Source organism: Crocodylus porosus, unplaced genomic scaffold (genome assembly GCF_001723895.1).
Source record: "Crocodylus porosus isolate Cpor-Errol unplaced genomic scaffold, CroPor_comp1, whole genome shotgun sequence".
Classification (NCBI taxonomy): Eukaryota; Metazoa; Chordata; order Crocodylia; family Crocodylidae; genus Crocodylus; species Crocodylus porosus.
Window position 1 is genome coordinate 4,835,903 of NW_017728937.1, and position 16,498 is coordinate 4,852,400.

Consider the following 16,498-nt stretch of genomic DNA (forward strand, 5'->3'; position numbering starts at 1 on the left):
GGTACTTTGCATCAGTCTTTCATCAGTCCCATGGGACGCCCATGCCTGCTATGGGACAGGGAGGTCTGGGTGAGGGTGATTCCCTGCCCTCCATAAATGCTGACCTTGTGAAGGAACATCTTGAGAGGCTGGATACCTTCAAGTCAGCCGGCCCTGACAATCTGCACCCCAGGGTACTCAAGGAGCTGGCAAGCATCATAACCCAGTCCCTGGCACAGATCTTTTAGAACTCCTGGCGCTCTGGTGAGGTGCCCGAAGACTGGAAGAAGGCCAATGTGGTTCCTATCTTCAAGAAAGGGAGGAAAGTGGATCTGGCTAACTATAGGCCCATGAGCCTAACTTCTATCCTGGGGAAGATCTTAGAAAAATTTATTAAAGAGGCCATCCTTAATGAACTGGCCGATGCCAACATCCTGAGGGATAGCCAGCACGGGTTTGTTGCGGGTAGGTCTTGCTTGACCAATCTCATTTTCTTTTACAACCAGGTGACCTATCACCTGGACAAGGGAGAAGAGGTCGATGTCCTATATCTTGACTTCAAAAAAGCCTTCGATCTGGTATCCCATGATCACTTCTTGGCAAAACTGGCCCATTGTGGCCTTGGGTCCACCACGATCCGCTGGCTGGGAAATTGGCTCCGTGGTCGGACCCAGAGGGTAGTAATTGACAGAAGTTTTCGTCAGTTTAAGCTGGGCTGTAATTGTGGGTGCTGCTTGGTTTTTCTTCTTTCTTGGGTGGAGCCTGCTTTTCTAGGCTGCTGCTGAGCTGGCTGCAAAGGCTTCCTGCACAGCCCCTGAGCTGCACGGAGCCTCGTGCTTCACTCCACGGCTGTAGGGGACTCCTTAGAGGAGTTTTAGTTTGCTGCGCCCCAAGTCATTTAAAGCACATTATGCTGCCGAATTTGCTACAGCGGCTGGAATTACTGCGCAGTACGATGCCGACACATGCAAACACCAACACTATTAAAGTGGTGCAAAGGCATTTAACCCACTTTAAAGTGTCATGTACACATGCCCCTCATTTCTTCTACGCATGGCTCGAATCTCCTGCATCTTTGCTACTTTCAGTTTTGGCACTGTCTTATTGCAGCTGGGTTTAGATGCCCCCCTCCTTGGCTCATAGCTCCAACCCTCAAATATGAAGTAGGCATACAAAATAGACTTTAGGGGTATCTTTTCATGTGCTCTGGGATGGGAGGGGTGGTGCTTTAATTAGAGTTGCTCCAAGAGCTTCTCTAATCAAAGTGCCTGCAGCTTCATGTGTTCAGCATCCCGTGCTTCAAAATGGTGGTGGGGACACGTCAACTCAAGCTTGTGCCACGGAAACTACTGGAGTGTGCTAATTAGCATGGTCCGGCAGACTCAATTTATCAAGGCTGCTCCAACCCATGCTGATTAGCATGGGTAGGAGCAGACATCCAGCATGTGCATAGGTGCCCTAGTTGATTTTGAAGCTTTAAGTGGTCAGAAGAACTTCTGGAAAACCTACTGGCATCCAGGTTTCTAGTACAATTACTGCGAAGCAGTTGTGCTTTGGAAACTGATTGATGTAGGTCCACAGACAACAGTTTAGAGCTGTAGTTCTTGGAGAATTACTAAACATCTCTGCATAGGGGATAACAGCCTTAAGTTGTCCTTGGGTGAAATAAAGCATGGAGGTCTTTTCTTTTAGTGCTGATATGAAGTGCATTGTCCATTGCTATTTTAGATATCACATGGAATGCCTTAATCCACCTCTTGGCGCGGTCCCTGTGGATGAGTGGTTCTGTCCAGCCTGTGCACCAGCTGATGGGGACTCGGCTGGTGCCGGTAAGTAGTTTAATAAGGATGGATTTTTGGCCTGACCCAGATCACCCAATACTGCTCTTCTACATAAAGATGATTTTGCAGTCTCTGAGTTTGACTCTTCTTGATTTATTGGGGTGGGCATCCTCTTTTGGACTCCATGTCTAGTAAATAAATGTTATCAGGCTTTTAATTGGGGATTACACTTCACAGAAATCCTTTTGCTAAGAAAGCTTGTTATCAGTTTGGGCCTGGCACAGCAGCCTAATCAAAACAGCGTTTTGTTGCTTTGCTAGCGCTCTAATGTCAGATTGGAAGCAGCTCTTCCTGCTGCCCAGCAAATCCACATTATTTCTTTAGCTGTCTGAAGCAAAACTGTGTCTGACTGGGCATCTGTGTGGCCCTCCTTGCCTAAGGTTTTATTTGCTGTGGTGTGAGGATCTATACATGTGTTTGTGGTGCAGAAACCAGAATGATTATCTTAATTTTTAGATTCTACAGCATAGCTTGCAGCTGTTGAATAAATCCATGCTGACACATGACCTAGAGGCTGTTTTCTTTTGTTTTTGTTTTTTAAGATACAGATCATGTGAGTGAAGAAGAGGTGGCAGCCCTTGTGGCAGATGTCATCCCTACCACCAGTAGGCTACGTCCTCATGTCCGCACTCGAGCAATAGCCAGGACTCGGCAGAGTGAACGTGTTAGGGCAACAGTGAACAGAAATCGGATAACAACTGCACAGCAAATTCAGGTACTGGAGAGCATCCCCTTTAGCCTCATAATACAATCTATGTGTTTTTTTTAAAGCAAATTTCTGGAAAAATCTCAGAGTTAAAACAAGCCTTGTAGTTATAAGATCTGTTGACTTGCTAGTGGCTAAATTCTGATTGCTGAAGGTTAAATGGTTGAGGTCTTGTAAGTTGAGGAAAGAACACGGATTGTTCTGCAGTATGTGACTGAGTCATTAAGATGCAAAGCTGCAGTGAAAAATGCAGTAATGTACATACTGGAGATCAGCATTTTAAAACTGAATTAAGTTGAATTCATCACTCTGAACTCCAGAAGATTCTGGTCCATGGTGCAAAACTTCCACAAGGTAATAGTAACTTTTCCTTTAGATGACTGTACTATGGAACAATTATGCTCCTTCTTGTTAGAATACAAATGCCCTGAAAACTGATGAAGCTCTTGTATAGTCTGTGGTCTGGTTTTAACTAGCAGGTTTTGTCCTTCACTTGCATAAATGCTAAAACTCTTGATTTATGCTCCACCGTGTCATGTCTTGGAGCAGGGGTGCTTAAATTCTGGCCTATGCAGCACCCCCTGGGCCCGAAAATTTGGTGGTAGGTGTGCAGGGCCAGGCAGGGATGGCCCCAGGCCCCAGGGTGGGGGACTAGGAGGAGTGTGCTAGGGTAGGAGTGGGTGGTACAAGGCCCCTGGGACCCAATCCTTGTGGGATGAGACAGCACTAGGCCCATGGAAACCAACCCCAACCAGAGGAGGAGTGATGCCAGGCCCCAGACCCAGCTCTAGACACTTGGGTCAGGGAGTGCCGGACCTCGAGGTCCGATCCTGGCACACAGAGCTCGATCGTGCCTGTGGATCTGCAGGGCCAAAAGGTTGAGCCACCCCTGTCTTCAAGTATTTATTAGTTATGTTTATACCCCAATTGGTAGTTAGAAGTCAGAGAGTTCTTATCAGTGGTTGCAGACATAATTTAACAAGAGCCAGATATAAGATACTTCCTTTGTATTTGCCAGAGGCGCAGGGAAAATTGCAAGTTAAAAAACGAGTTTTGTTTCAATAGATAAAAATATCAGTGATGTTGTTTGAAGGAACTGACTTTGTTTCAGCATAGAGCAGGGGAAAGAAAGAGGAAAAGGAATAAGTGTTTCTTTTCATGGTCCATGGATGTCTGCTTAGGGCTGGTATCATGGCTCTTCCCTAGGGGAGTGCCAGTGTCTGGTCAGGCTGAGGAAAAAGCTGAATCGGAGCTTAGCACAGTCCCCGTTGGATGAAGCTTTCATTTTTCACCTTGGAGTAATAGCATCAGATCAGTGATGGAAAGCAAAATCCAGATAAGACCTAAAAAGCATCAGTTTTGATACCTATAACTTGGAGAGGAAGAAAAAGGAAAAACAAAGTAAAGACTAGACGCAAGAAAGCAAAGAGGGTGAGGGACACAAAAGAATAAACAAAGACTAAGACTTTCTCTTAGTTTTCAGTTCACGAGAAGTTATTTCAGACCATTAATTACAGTCCTTCTGGAATTTTTCAGTTGTACTTCTACTTAAACAATCTGACTTTACAGAAAATAAAGGAACCTTTATTTTCAATTCCAAAGGAACCTTTTAGCAAATTTAAATCCATCTGAAATCTAACAGCAAGTTTTTTTTTAATGAAGTTCAAACTTCCAGCTTTTGTGAGGTGTTTACCCTGACTTAGGCTGAATGACTTTAGCACTTCTATTTAAAAAAACAAAAACAACAACAACAAAAAGAAAAACAAACACCCCTCTAATCCTGTCGCAACCTCTTCTGGAGGTTGGTCATGTCTTTTAATGCCAGCCCTCTGCTTCTGTATATTCAGTCCCTGTGCTCCAATTTAAAAAGGATGAACAAACTAGAAATAATTCCCACTAACCATTGGATGCATTTTTAAGATATATAGGGTGAAAGCATTTGGTAAATGTAGTCCCCTCTCTCTCTTCAGGTGCTGATTGCTTAATAAAATCTTAATAGAAAAGGGTGGTTTGAGACTGAAGGTTTCTCAGAGCTGTCTCCCTGCAGAGGAGAGAGGTGGTGCACGGGGACTTAGCTGTTGCATAGTAATACAAGACTTGGTGCCAAGTACTTCCCATTCCAGAAGCCATCCCAAGCACCACTTCTCAGTCTACAGAGATGGTTACAAACTCTCCTTAGGAAGGTACTCAATTTTTTTTCTTAAAGAAAAACATCTCTTACTATGACCCCTTTAATTTGATCAGAGCATGTGAGTTTAAATCTAATAGCTAAGAGAAGCACTCATTGAGTGCCTCTCAGCAAATAGAGAAAGGTGCCAACTCCAGATTCTCACAAGATGCTAGTATTTGAAGAAAGAGCCTTTTTGTAATTCATGCCATATTTGAGATGCACCTAAATTGCTGTATAGTTAAATATTGCAGTGTTCGGATCTCCCTGTGTCCCCCACCTCCTCCACCCCACTTTCTCTTTATATTAAAAAAAAAAAAAAAAAAAAGTATTTTTGTTCTAAAAAGTGCCTTTATGAAAACTGTGTTGTGGATTGTGCCCTTGTGCCATTTAAAGTAGTCTTTGTTATGCTTTAGTATTGACCCCACACTAAGATGAATTGGAGCATGTCATACTTGCTTGTTATGGTTTACACCACTCACATTTGGAAGCTCACTTTATATTGGCAAAACCACTTTAAAATATTTTTTTGGTTAAGTATGTGCTGTTTATAGGAGACTTACAAAATCTGTTTTTTAATATATACATTAATCCATATTATAAATAATTAAGTGATAAATTATAAGAAGTGAGTTGTCATCAGTTATTCTAAATAAGCTCCGATGACAGCCTTTTGTGCCATGTTTATACTTGCTTGAATGCTGGAGTTACAAGGGACAGGGAGATTTGCTAGCTGGTATTGCCAAGCAATCACAGCACTTACCTCTGGCGGTTACAGTGTGTTGTGTTTACCCCTTTGCAAAAAAAAAACTAAGATAGTCATGCTATTTCTGGACAGTCAGAAGACCTCTCAGGCAATTTCTGTACTTGGCAATTCAAAATTTGGACGTGTAGGAACTGGATGCTTCATTCCATGCCTCTCTCTGGAAAGGAAGAGAGATTTGAACCATTCCTACTTATTATTGTAATCAACACTGAAAATGAGGCTTACTTACATCCTTACTCTGAGCTCCAGAATGCTGGTGTTAAAATGCCTCTGCTGGAGGTAAAGTAATATAGCCTTTTCGGCACATTTGTGGGGAAAAGGCAGTTTGAAAAATGAGGAAGCTAAGATGCTGGATCACTCTGCTGCCTGACTTCCCTTTCATTTTGGTCCGTCAGGTCGGGCTTTGAAAGCCAAAAAAGTAGTTGTGAAGTTTGGGGAGATACCATAGTGAAAGTGGATGAGAGATTCTCACATCAATGTAATTAAAGTAGAATCATCCCTGGTTGGTTATACTGATGTGCAGATTTAAAAAAGCACAAGCAACTTGTGTTGAGTTACTGTGCGTGCTGGTGACACGATACTGGTGATACTGGTTAACTGCTTGTTGAAAGCCCAGCTTATGGTGGGAGGGAAAAGGGAATTTTGGTTCCAAATTTTGAATCTTATCTTAAATAAATACAGAGTAGCTTTCTTGAACACTTGTTGCTGATTTTAAAGTGCATGTAATGCATAATTTCTTTTGTCCATGCAGCACGTGCCAAGGTACCTCATGTCTTCTCTCCTTGATGAAACAATTGATGCAGTTGTAGCTGGGTTAAACACAGCGGTATACCAGCGACCTCTGACACCACGGGGCCCAACAAAACAGAAAAGGAAGGCAGGTAAGAAGATTGGAACTTAACTAGGATTTCCAGCCTGCATAAATTAAAGGCTTGAGCTAACCAAGCAGGAGATGGACTAATTACTGTAGGGCAAAGACATCTGAGCACCCACATGGTGCTACGTGCATAAGTCACTCTCAAGTTTTTAAAGAATTTCTGTTAGAACAGAAATGAATGACACTTGAAACTGAACTCTTTTGACTTTTCTCCCTCTGCTACTTTATTTAATTGTAGTTGGCATCCATTGCAGCACATGACAGGTTTTTTTTCCTGTTCTGAATGCATTTGTGTTTCTGTGAAATGATGGGAAGTGGATGGAAAGATTCATTGCTAATACTGTATCAAATGCTTGGTTGTACTTGACTCTTCAGGTAGAAGGAAGAAAGTAGGTGGCAAGAAAAGAACACAGACAAAATCTTCGGGTGGAAAAAAGAGTTCAGGAACACGTGTCAAAAGACGAAAGCATCGAATGAAGAGGAGAAAGGGGAGGAAGAAAAGAGTAAGACCACACATCAGTTTCTCCCAGTCTAAAAAATCTCTTACCATTTAAAGCGCCATGTTTAAAGTGATATAATTTTGCAAGAGGCGCATAAACTGATCCACATTCTAGAGAAAAATAAGGGGCTCAAATGACAGGAAACAACTGAGTGGAAGCTTGTGTAGCATGCATAGTGTAATCCATAAGAGTGTCTCTAGTTTTTCTGAAGTCTGACCTCTGAACAGATGTGCTTGGCCTGCTGAGAAACCCTGCGAACCAAACTGCATGGTTTATGCCATAAGCTGAACTCTTTATTGGCAAGAGTGCAGTGTGAAATCTGAACTATAGTTCTTAGTGACCCTATGTTCACTTAGCTGTCATCCTAAATTTCTGTCTGTCTGGTTAAGCAATAATTTGTTGTTGTTTGTGGATGCCAGATAAGTCGACTGATCAGCATTTCATGTTCTCAAAATGACTCTTCAGATATGGTTCAACTATGGACAGGGTTCTGATATGGACTCTACCACATTGCACATGCTGCAGCACAGCTGTTGCCAGCAGCTGTGACAGTTACTCCCTGTAGCCACAACTCTCCTTTGACAGTCTTAAGCATGGCTAATGAAGGGATTAATAGTATCCCTTCTGAATGAAAGAACCTTGCATTGTTTCTAAAATACTGTAATGAAACTAATTTGTCTTATGAATAAAATGTGCAACATCAGCTGATGAAAGTTCATATTCTAGAACAGGGTGTTCAAACTCCTGTCCACAGGCCAAATCTGGCCCACGGTACCATGTCATCTGCCCGTGGGGCTCTCCACAAGTTTGGAAATTCGGTGGCAGGGGAGCAGTACCACCGTTCCTCTGCTGCCAAACCTCCAGACCCACAGGGAGCCCTGGCCCTGTGTGCTGGATGGGGCGCCTGATCCCAGCAAGCAGGGAATGGACGGGGCTGTGCTGGGTCCCCAGGACCCAATCCTGGGGTGGGAGTAAGCTGCACTGGGCTCGGGAGGGAGGAGTTGGTGCTGGGCCCCCAGGCCCAATACGGCCCACAGATGGTCCCTGTGCCCTTCACAAGAAATAAATGGTGAATGCTGCAGTTCTTATTAGAGTTAGTTAATGAGAGAAATGAGGTCTAGTAATGCAGCCAGCACACATGTGAATGAGGGCCTTGGGTCTCTTGCTTTCTTGGCTAGGTCATTCTGCAGAATAAACTAAAAATAAAGGAAAATATTTTTTTCTAAATATCCACAGCCTGTTAGCACAGGATATTGCATCTCTTCCCTTCTTTTCAGTGTTTACACGCAAAGAGCTCTTGTGTATGGCACATGCAACCAATTCTGATGTTGCTAAAGTTTGTCTTCTAGTGCACCGTTGCCAGCACCTTGTGATCTTTATTCATCCAGGTGAAAAATGAAGTTACTGCTCGCTCCCGAATTGCAAGAGCTCTTGGTCTTGGTAAACCTGTGCGTGGAGCTTCAATCCCTTCTGTGTACAAACCTACAGAACCTTCACTTGGCTTTATGAGAGCAGATATTGGCGCAGCTTCTCTGTCTGTGTTTGGAGATCCTTATGAACTGGATTCATATGAAAGGTTAGATCTATGGTTTAGGACCCAGGACTGACCGACTTCCAGTATTATTTTATATTGTTGCAATACGCTAATGTGAAATATCTGGGTGTCTTGAAAATTAAACATTCCAGAAAGGTAGATGTTTGGAGACAGGATCAGATTTTTTACAAGCACTTCTGGTTCACTTATTTGATGGATCAATCCCTGATACCATCTTTTAAATTTAAATTTTAAATTGAAAAGGCATATTTAAGTACTGCCCGTTAAATGCATGTTCTCTGTTTGAAATCTTAATACATTTTAAACAAGATTTTTAAAAGTACTTTCATATAGTTCTATCCTTAAATTCACCTGTTTGCTTCTGTAGCTTTGTCATATTTACCTACATTTTAACATGCATGTCTTTTTGTTATGGTCTGTAAGACCCATGCTAACAAAGGAAATAGACTTCACCTAAGGTTTTGTTATGTAAAAAGTTAGCCAAGAAAGGAGAAAAGTGTTTTCCTCCCCTGCCTCACCCAGTCTTCCAGTTCTGGTAACCTTTGCTGTTTTATCAGCAGTGGATAAGTATTACTTCTGTTTGCTTCTTTAGTAATGAAGAGATTCCAGGAAACCCAGTTTCACCTGTGAGCGCCAAAAGGAGAGTTCTTTCTCAGTCGGCATTAAGGTCTCATCGGCCAGTTGCTAGACCCATTTCTGTAGGACTTTCCAGGTAAAACCTACCAAATAACTTTATTTTCTTTTTAATGTTTAGATACAGCCTTGAAGATAAAGGAAGTAGTTGTTAAAGAATTGGAGTGTATTTTATCCTTTGTTCACTATAGTGAAGTTGAGATACATGCACTTGAAGTGACTTAAAGTAACTAACTTTGTGCTTTGAACCTTGTATTCTTGTGGCTGCCTTTTATTTCAATAAGTAACCCATTTTTTTGCATCATAAAGCTTGTTCTTCATCTAGTGATCCTGCAATGCCAAGTCTGGGAGTCATCCATCCTTTCCCATCCTGACCTGAGCATTTATACAAAGTTTCATAGTAGGTAGGGTTGGAAGGGACCTAAGTAGATCATCAAGTCTTGACCCCCTGCCATGGCAGGAAAGGATCCTGGGGTCAAATGACCCTGGCTAGGTGATTATCCAGCCTCCTTTTGAAGACCCCCAGGGTAGGAGCCAGCACCACTCCCCTTGGAAGTTGGTTCCAGATCCTAGCCACCCTGACTGTGAAGTAGTGCCTCCTGATATCTAGCCTGAATCTACTCTCTGTCAACTGTGGCCATTATTACTTGTTACTCCCAATAGTGCTCAGGGGAACAGGGACTCTCTCATTGCCTGCTGGTTTCCTTTGGCCAGTTTATAGACGGCCACCAGATATCCTGCCATTTGGAACAGTTTAATGGAAGAGTGGTTTCTGCAACCTCTAGCTAGAAGTACTGGTCAATCTGTTGAATAAATATTACTCCAGATGAACTGCTCTTCTTCCTTTGCAGGCAAGCAGTGGGCCTAGTGCAGGTGAGGCCCCCAGCCCAGGGTAAGCAGGGCAAGAATGTTGGAACTGGGAGATTCTGTTGCAGTTGAGAGCGGAGCTGTTGCTGAGGGAGCAGCAAGAGCAGGGGGATCCCCCCGTCTCGTGGGGGCAGAGTTAAAGCAGAAGAAATGGGCAGGGGTCAGGGAAAAGGGGCTGGAACATAAGCAAAGAGGGAAAGGGTAGAAACAAACAGAACTGCGTAGAGAAAGGTGAAAGTACGAGCTGAGTATGTTGCAAGAGCTGGACGCGTTTAAAAAACCGGGCCATTTCCAACACCACGTTGTGGGGTGCTGCAGCAACAAGAGACCCATACAGATGTGAGGTGGGACAAAACAAATCAAATTAGGATCTGCTTCCTGCAGATATGTTTTTGTCATGTTTGGGAGTATTTTACCTCAGGGGTACATCTGTATGGTAGAAGCATTTGGAAGCTGATTTGAAACATTGTGTCTGTCTTCACCCTTGTGACTGAGGGAGTAGGAAAATTTTTAAATGGAAGTGTTGTTTAATTTATTTAGTTTGCATATGCAAGCCTTGCACCTAAGGAATAATGTAGTCATACTACTTGGCAGTCGGTCTATTTTTTTCTTTACCTTCCAACCTCTAGTTTGAAGGAAGAGGTTTGGGATGTCCACCTGATGTAGTGTAATATCTTTGGGTAGCTTCTTGTTCAGCACGTAATATTACTTAGTTTTAATACAACTGCTCTGACAGTGTCTTTTGATTAGACTACTTCTGGCTGGAAATGGGAAGCAAACACTTTTATGCTGTCTAAAATGTTTCAGAAGTCGGTGGGCTTTTGCTTGTGTGCCTATCAGCAACTGAAATGTGGCACCCCAAAAGGCACTGAGGTGTACTGGTGCTTTTTTCAGACAGCTGTACTGGTCCCTCAGAGGGCCAAAAAAGAATAGCTTTAGAAGTTATAGAAAGTCTCTAGAAATTAGGCCCTGAGAGTAGAAATCCAGTAAAATCATGTCTTCATATCAGCCAAATTACAGGTGAGTAGTTTCCCTTATGATTAGGTAATACAAAAAGGGGTTGTTTTGGGCTGTTTCATGTTGTACCCATTAGTACGACTTGGGTTTAATGTCTTATTTATCACAGGCTTAAATGCCATAACAGTAGGTGCTTATAAATCATGATGTTACATTGGGAGAATTCATTGAGTTGATTTGTCTGCTGAGGAGTAAACTGGCAAGGCTGCTGGACAAAGTGGGGAAGCTAGAGATAGACAAGACAGCTGTGATAGAAATAGCCTTAGAGTGAACTCCTGAAGGGCATGTCACACCTTTTTAAAAAAAAAAAATCTTAATTTGTATAATTTGGTAATTAAAAATATTGCTCTCAAGTAGTATTTTTGTTTCCCAGTGTGGTAGCTGAAGCTTCTAATCTTGTGCTCTATGGCATTCCCAAAACACATAGGTAACTGATATTTTCATTTGCTTTGCTATCCCTGGGTACTGGTTTCATAGACATTAGGGCTGGAAGGGATCTCAGAAGATCTTCGAGTCCAACCCCCTGCCTCAGGGGCAGGAAGCCAGCAGGGGTCATAGGATCCCAGCAAGATAAACATCCAAATGTCTCTTGAAGGCGTTCAAAGTGGGTGCTCTGGTGGCAGTCTATTCCAAACTGTGGGGGCTGCAACAGTAAAGAAGTTCTTCCTTATGTCCAGCCTGACATGGTCATGGAGGAGTTTGTGACCGTTCGACCTTGTCATCCCTTGGGGTGCTCTGGTGAACAGACGTTCCCCCAGATCCTGGTGAGCACCCCCTATAAACTTATAGGGAGCCACCAGATTGCCCCTGAGCCTGTATTTTTCCAGGCTGAAGAGTCCCATAGCTCTCAGCCTTGCATCATAAGGTCTGTTTTCCTGACCTCTGATCACGCGTGTGGCTCTTCTCTGGACTCTCTCAAGCTTCTCCACATCCTTTTTGAATTGTGGAGCCCAAAACTGGACGCGGTACTCCAGCTGCAGCCTTACCAAGGCCAAGTACAATGGGAGAATGACATCCTGGGATTTGCTTGAGAAGCATCTATGGATGCAAGCCAGCGTTTTGCTCGCTTTACTAGCCGCAGCATCACATTGAAGGCTCATGTTCATTTTGTGGTCAGTGATGACCCCCAAGTCCCTTTCATCTGTAGTGCTAACCAGCGTAGCACTGCTGAGCCTATAAGCATGCTGTGGGTTTTTCTTCCCAAGGTGGAGAACCTTGCATTTTTCAGTGTTAAACACCACCAGGTTCTCGTCTGCCTGTTTCGTGAGCTTGTCAAGATCTGCCTGGATCGCCCTCCTGTCCTCAGGTGTGGATGCTTTACCCCAGAGTTTGGCATCGTTGGTGAACTTGGGCAGCCCACTTCTGGCACCTATGTCCACATCATTGATGAAGATGATCTGCCTGCAAAACTGTCTAGCTGCTTCCTTGAGTTGAGTAGACCCAGTGGTGGAGAAGTAATAGTCTGTTTCATCTAAGCAAAATGATCACTTAAGCTAGACACAGGACACCTAGCTTAAATGTAGCGTTACCCCAATATTACCCTGGGATAACGTCCTGGGATTTGCTTGAGAAGCATCTATGGATGCAAGCCAGCATTTTGCTCGCATTACTAGCTGCAGCATCACATTGATGGCTCATGTTCATCTTGTGGTCATTCATGACCCACAAGTCCCTTTCGTCTGTAGTGCTAGCCAGGGTGGCACTGCTGAGCCTATAAGCATGCTGTAGTTCAGGGAGTAGGAACTTTGACCAACTCTCAGCCAATGCAGGCAGAGATAAATGACTTTTTGAGATGAGGCCAATAAGTAAACTGACATCATTTTTTATCATATCCCTGATGATTGCTTTCATGTCAATGTAATTTTTTGAATAGCTCAAGCTCGCTGCGAAAGTAAAGAAAATATTGCCTTTCTTAAACATGCAGGAGCAGCGTCCCTGCCTTGGGCCCTGATCCAGAAGCTGAAGCAGAAGCAGCCCCTGTCCCTGACCTGTTAGGAAGTATATTGTCTGGCCAGAGCCTCCTCATGATGAGTAGTTCTGATGTGGTCATCAACAGAGATGGCTCACTAACAGCAAAGAAAGCAGGTGAGTATCCTGTTTAGTGTTTGCATAATGACTTGCAGGCTTAGCACACAGTAAGCATGGACTAGAGTCAGATATTAAGCTTTTGACACACACTTCCTGAATGAGCATTACTTGCCTCTCTTAATTGCACAGTTTCAAGGGGAATGGAGGGGTTGGTTTAACAGGAGACAGTTTTGATCTTTTTTTGCAATCTGTATGAGTACAGCACCATTGCATTTTTTTTCTGTTTTTACTAGGCATGGCGAATTGGATAAAGCTATTAATCTTCATAACACTAGTTTTCTTTGCTCATCATATTGTTTGTTTTACACACTTTGAACTAACAGCTCAGACTGCAGCAATGAGGAGCTTAGCAAGAAGCTTCATTTACAAGAAATATTTGTTTGAATAAGTATTAAGTTGGTACATTTGGCTGTGCTTTTGTGACTGAATTGGTCTGGGTTTTGGAAAATTAGCTGTTCAAATTGAAATCTTAGATGTAATTCTCATAGCCAATTACCTTTTAATTCACCAAATATTGTTGATCACAAGCACAATCTATGACCAAAGGATAATGAATCCTTATGTTATGTGTCTTATGGGCTGTGTATGGCCTCTCTATGGACCTGGATCTGAGAAAATACTGAAAATAAATTTTTCTCTTATTTCTCAGCTCCACCATTACAGAGAAACTCAGTGAGTGACTCAAGAGTGGAAACTGAATCAGGGGAAAATCTCCAACCAAGTATGTTGCACTCAGGGACCACAGCAAGCAGCTCCAGTGGAGAATCTTCAATTCCATTGGGACTGAATCCTCACACCAGACCCACTTCATTCAGTTTATTTTCATCCTCCTCCTCAAGCAGATTTGAGCCAGCAGCAAACCCTGCGCAGACTACATCAGAAAGGGCAGCTGTTAGATTAGGCTTTCCAATGACCCCCCGGTCAGTTCAGACTCACAACACGGCAAAGTTGAACAGATATGGTTCGAAAACAGATGACATGTCTAGACTCAATGGGGACTCAAAACGTTCGGTGCCCTGTTGCTCCTCCATATCTTCTAAGCCCTTTAGCAGTAACTCTAATTTGGGTTCCAAGAATGTAGTTGCAAGGCAACTGTTAAAACCACCTTCCAAGAGAATTGATATCTCTGAGCTTCCCAGGATACCAAAGATTAAAAAGGAAGCTAGCAGTGGACATTTGGAACCAGAACCTACAGCAAACCCAAACTGTGACATCCCTAACTCCTGTATAACCCAGTTGACTGGCAAAGGGAGCACTAATCAATCAGGAAGAGGTAACAAGGTTGAAAGCCATAAGTCAAATGCCAAGGAATCTCAACAGACATATACAGGGGGAAGCTCTTTTTCCACAAGTAGAGGTGTCTATAGTAGCTCAGCACTGTCTGGGACATCAAGGGGGAAAAGTGCAAGCTCTTCTTTTGAGAGCTTCAAGATTAATATCCCTGGAAACACAGGGCATCCTGGCAGGTTGTCCAGTCCTGGATTTTGTAACACTTTCCGCCCTGTCGATGACAAAGTGCAGCAGAAAGAGAACCCATCACCTCTCTTTTCAATTAAAAAAACAAAGCAGATCAAAAGTGAAATATATGATCCCTTTGATCCAACAGGCTCAGATTCAAGCTCAGCTAACAGCAGTCCTGAACGTCTTAGCCCAGGGATGCCACTAACTAACATCACCAGGACCATTTCAATAGAATGTCCTAAAGTTCAGACATTTCAAACTGTGCGTCGTTTTACCCCTTACACCATGGAAAATATATTTGGGTCAGGTACCGAGTCTGATGTACCGTCAAGTAACGCAGAGTCACATGATGATATGGCAGTAGAGGGCAGGATTGTGGAACAGATCTCTGATGCTGAAGAACAAGAGAAAATGGATGAGGAGGATTCTCTAAGCAGCCCCTGTACTTCGTCAGCACTCAAGCAAACTTCTAACTTGGAGCATTTAAAAGAAGAGAGTAGAGAAGGTCCAAGTGTGTTCTTTGATGCAGAAGACCTAGTTAGACCTACTGTAAAGCTGGAGCCAGGCAGCCCCTTGTGTAATGAAGGGCAGCAAAAAATCAATAGAAGAGAGGGAATGTCACGTTCTCGATCTCGATCCTGGTCCAACTCTAGCTCTCGGAGTCGGAAGAAATTGAAAAAAAAGAAGGCGCTGCTCAAAGAACGCAAGAAATCCCGGTCAAGGTCCCGATCGAGAACACACTCCAGGGAAAGAAGCTCCAGGTCTGCGTCTTGGTCTGCTGAGGAGGACTGCAGTAAAATGCACAAGTTAAAATCCAAGAGCAAGAGATCATCTAGTGACTGTTCCAGCAGCCATGAGCGGTTGAAAAAGAAGAAGGCAAAAGATAAAACAAAAGACAGAAAAGCAAAAGCATCCTGGTCCAAGGACAGAAAGAAATCCAGGTCACGATCAGGGAGTCCTGGCAGTTCTTCTGAGTTTTATGAGAGCAGGAAGAAGAAAAGGCGCTCTGGCTCTCGGTCAAGAGAGAGAAAACGTTCCCGATCCAATAGTATTGAGAGGACAAAGAGACGGAAGCACAAGCGAGACAAAAGCTATGAGAGATATGATAAAAGAGATGGCAGCTCAAGGTCAAGGGAAAGGAAAAGATCAAGGTCCCGGTCCCGGGAGAGGAGGAAATGGAGGTCTAGATCACGGTCTGCATCACGGTCCAGGGAGCACAAAAGCATCAAATCTAAGGAAAGACTACCACGGTCTAGATCACGTTCCAAGGAAAGAAAACACAGGCCAAAAGAAATGTCACCACTTTCACCTCCAGAGAAGGATCACGGGTCTTCAGATGAAAATGTACCACGGTGTGTGGAATATTCTCATTCTTTGAAGCAAGAGCCAAAAGAGCCTGTGGTAGAAGAGCCCTCCTTAAATATCCAACCAGACTTCAAACCCAAGGAGGAGATTCCAGCTGAGACTGCAGTTCAACAGAGAGATGTCCAAGAAAAAGTGGAAATGGACCCGGTCTGTAAGGAATTTGAAAATGAAGTTGCACTCCCCCCACTGCAGAACACAAGCTCTGGTGTTGCTCTTGATAATGTGGATTCTTCTGTCAAGACAGAGATTGTGGATAGTAATGATTCAGCTGTGGTTAGTAGCCACAACAGTGTAAACCTGGAGGAGATAATAGCTAAAATAGAAGAAACGATGGAGTGTCCAGTTCTAATGGAACCTCCTCTAGAGAAGGAGGTGGTTGGACAGGATGAAACTGCAGCACCAACCCAAAGCTTATCTGAAAACAAAATTGTAGTGTGTGTGGAAGAGGTGAAAGATGAGTGTCCTGTGTTGGATGAAAAAACTAGTGAGGTAAATAAGCCTGAGCTGGAACCTGTTCCCCAGGGTACTGTGTTGAAATCTAAAGCACCAGTGAAACGAGTCACATGGAATTTACAACAGGAAGAAAGCGATGTGTTGGCTGCAGAGAAAACTCCACGTAAGGTTTTTGATGTCTGTATGTGTTGGGGGGGGGGGATGTCTTTTTTTTTTTTTTTTT

General features: G+C 43.4%; 1 protein-coding gene across 3 annotated transcripts in view; it reads left to right on the forward strand.

The window, feature by feature from the left end:
- PHRF1 (PHD and ring finger domains 1) overlaps nt 1-16,498 on the forward strand; it is a 47,080-nt gene that overhangs the window by 21,921 nt on the left and 8,661 nt on the right. For 2 of the 3 annotated variants that reach the window (XM_019547300.1, XM_019547301.1), the window contains 8 exons: nt 1,708-1,808; nt 2,363-2,535; nt 6,211-6,340; nt 6,712-6,839; nt 8,225-8,412; nt 8,984-9,103; nt 12,833-12,993; nt 13,646-16,438. In XM_019547300.1, the coding sequence (XP_019402845.1) occupies nt 1,708-1,808; nt 2,363-2,535; nt 6,211-6,340; nt 6,712-6,839; nt 8,225-8,412; nt 8,984-9,103; nt 12,833-12,993; nt 13,646-16,438 (3,794 nt within the window). Of the gene's footprint in view, nt 1-1,707; nt 1,809-2,362; nt 2,536-4,504; nt 4,710-6,210; nt 6,341-6,711; nt 6,840-8,224; nt 8,413-8,983; nt 9,104-12,832; nt 12,994-13,645; nt 16,439-16,498 lie in introns of those variants that run through there. The other variant, XM_019547302.1, reaches the window with a different exon arrangement.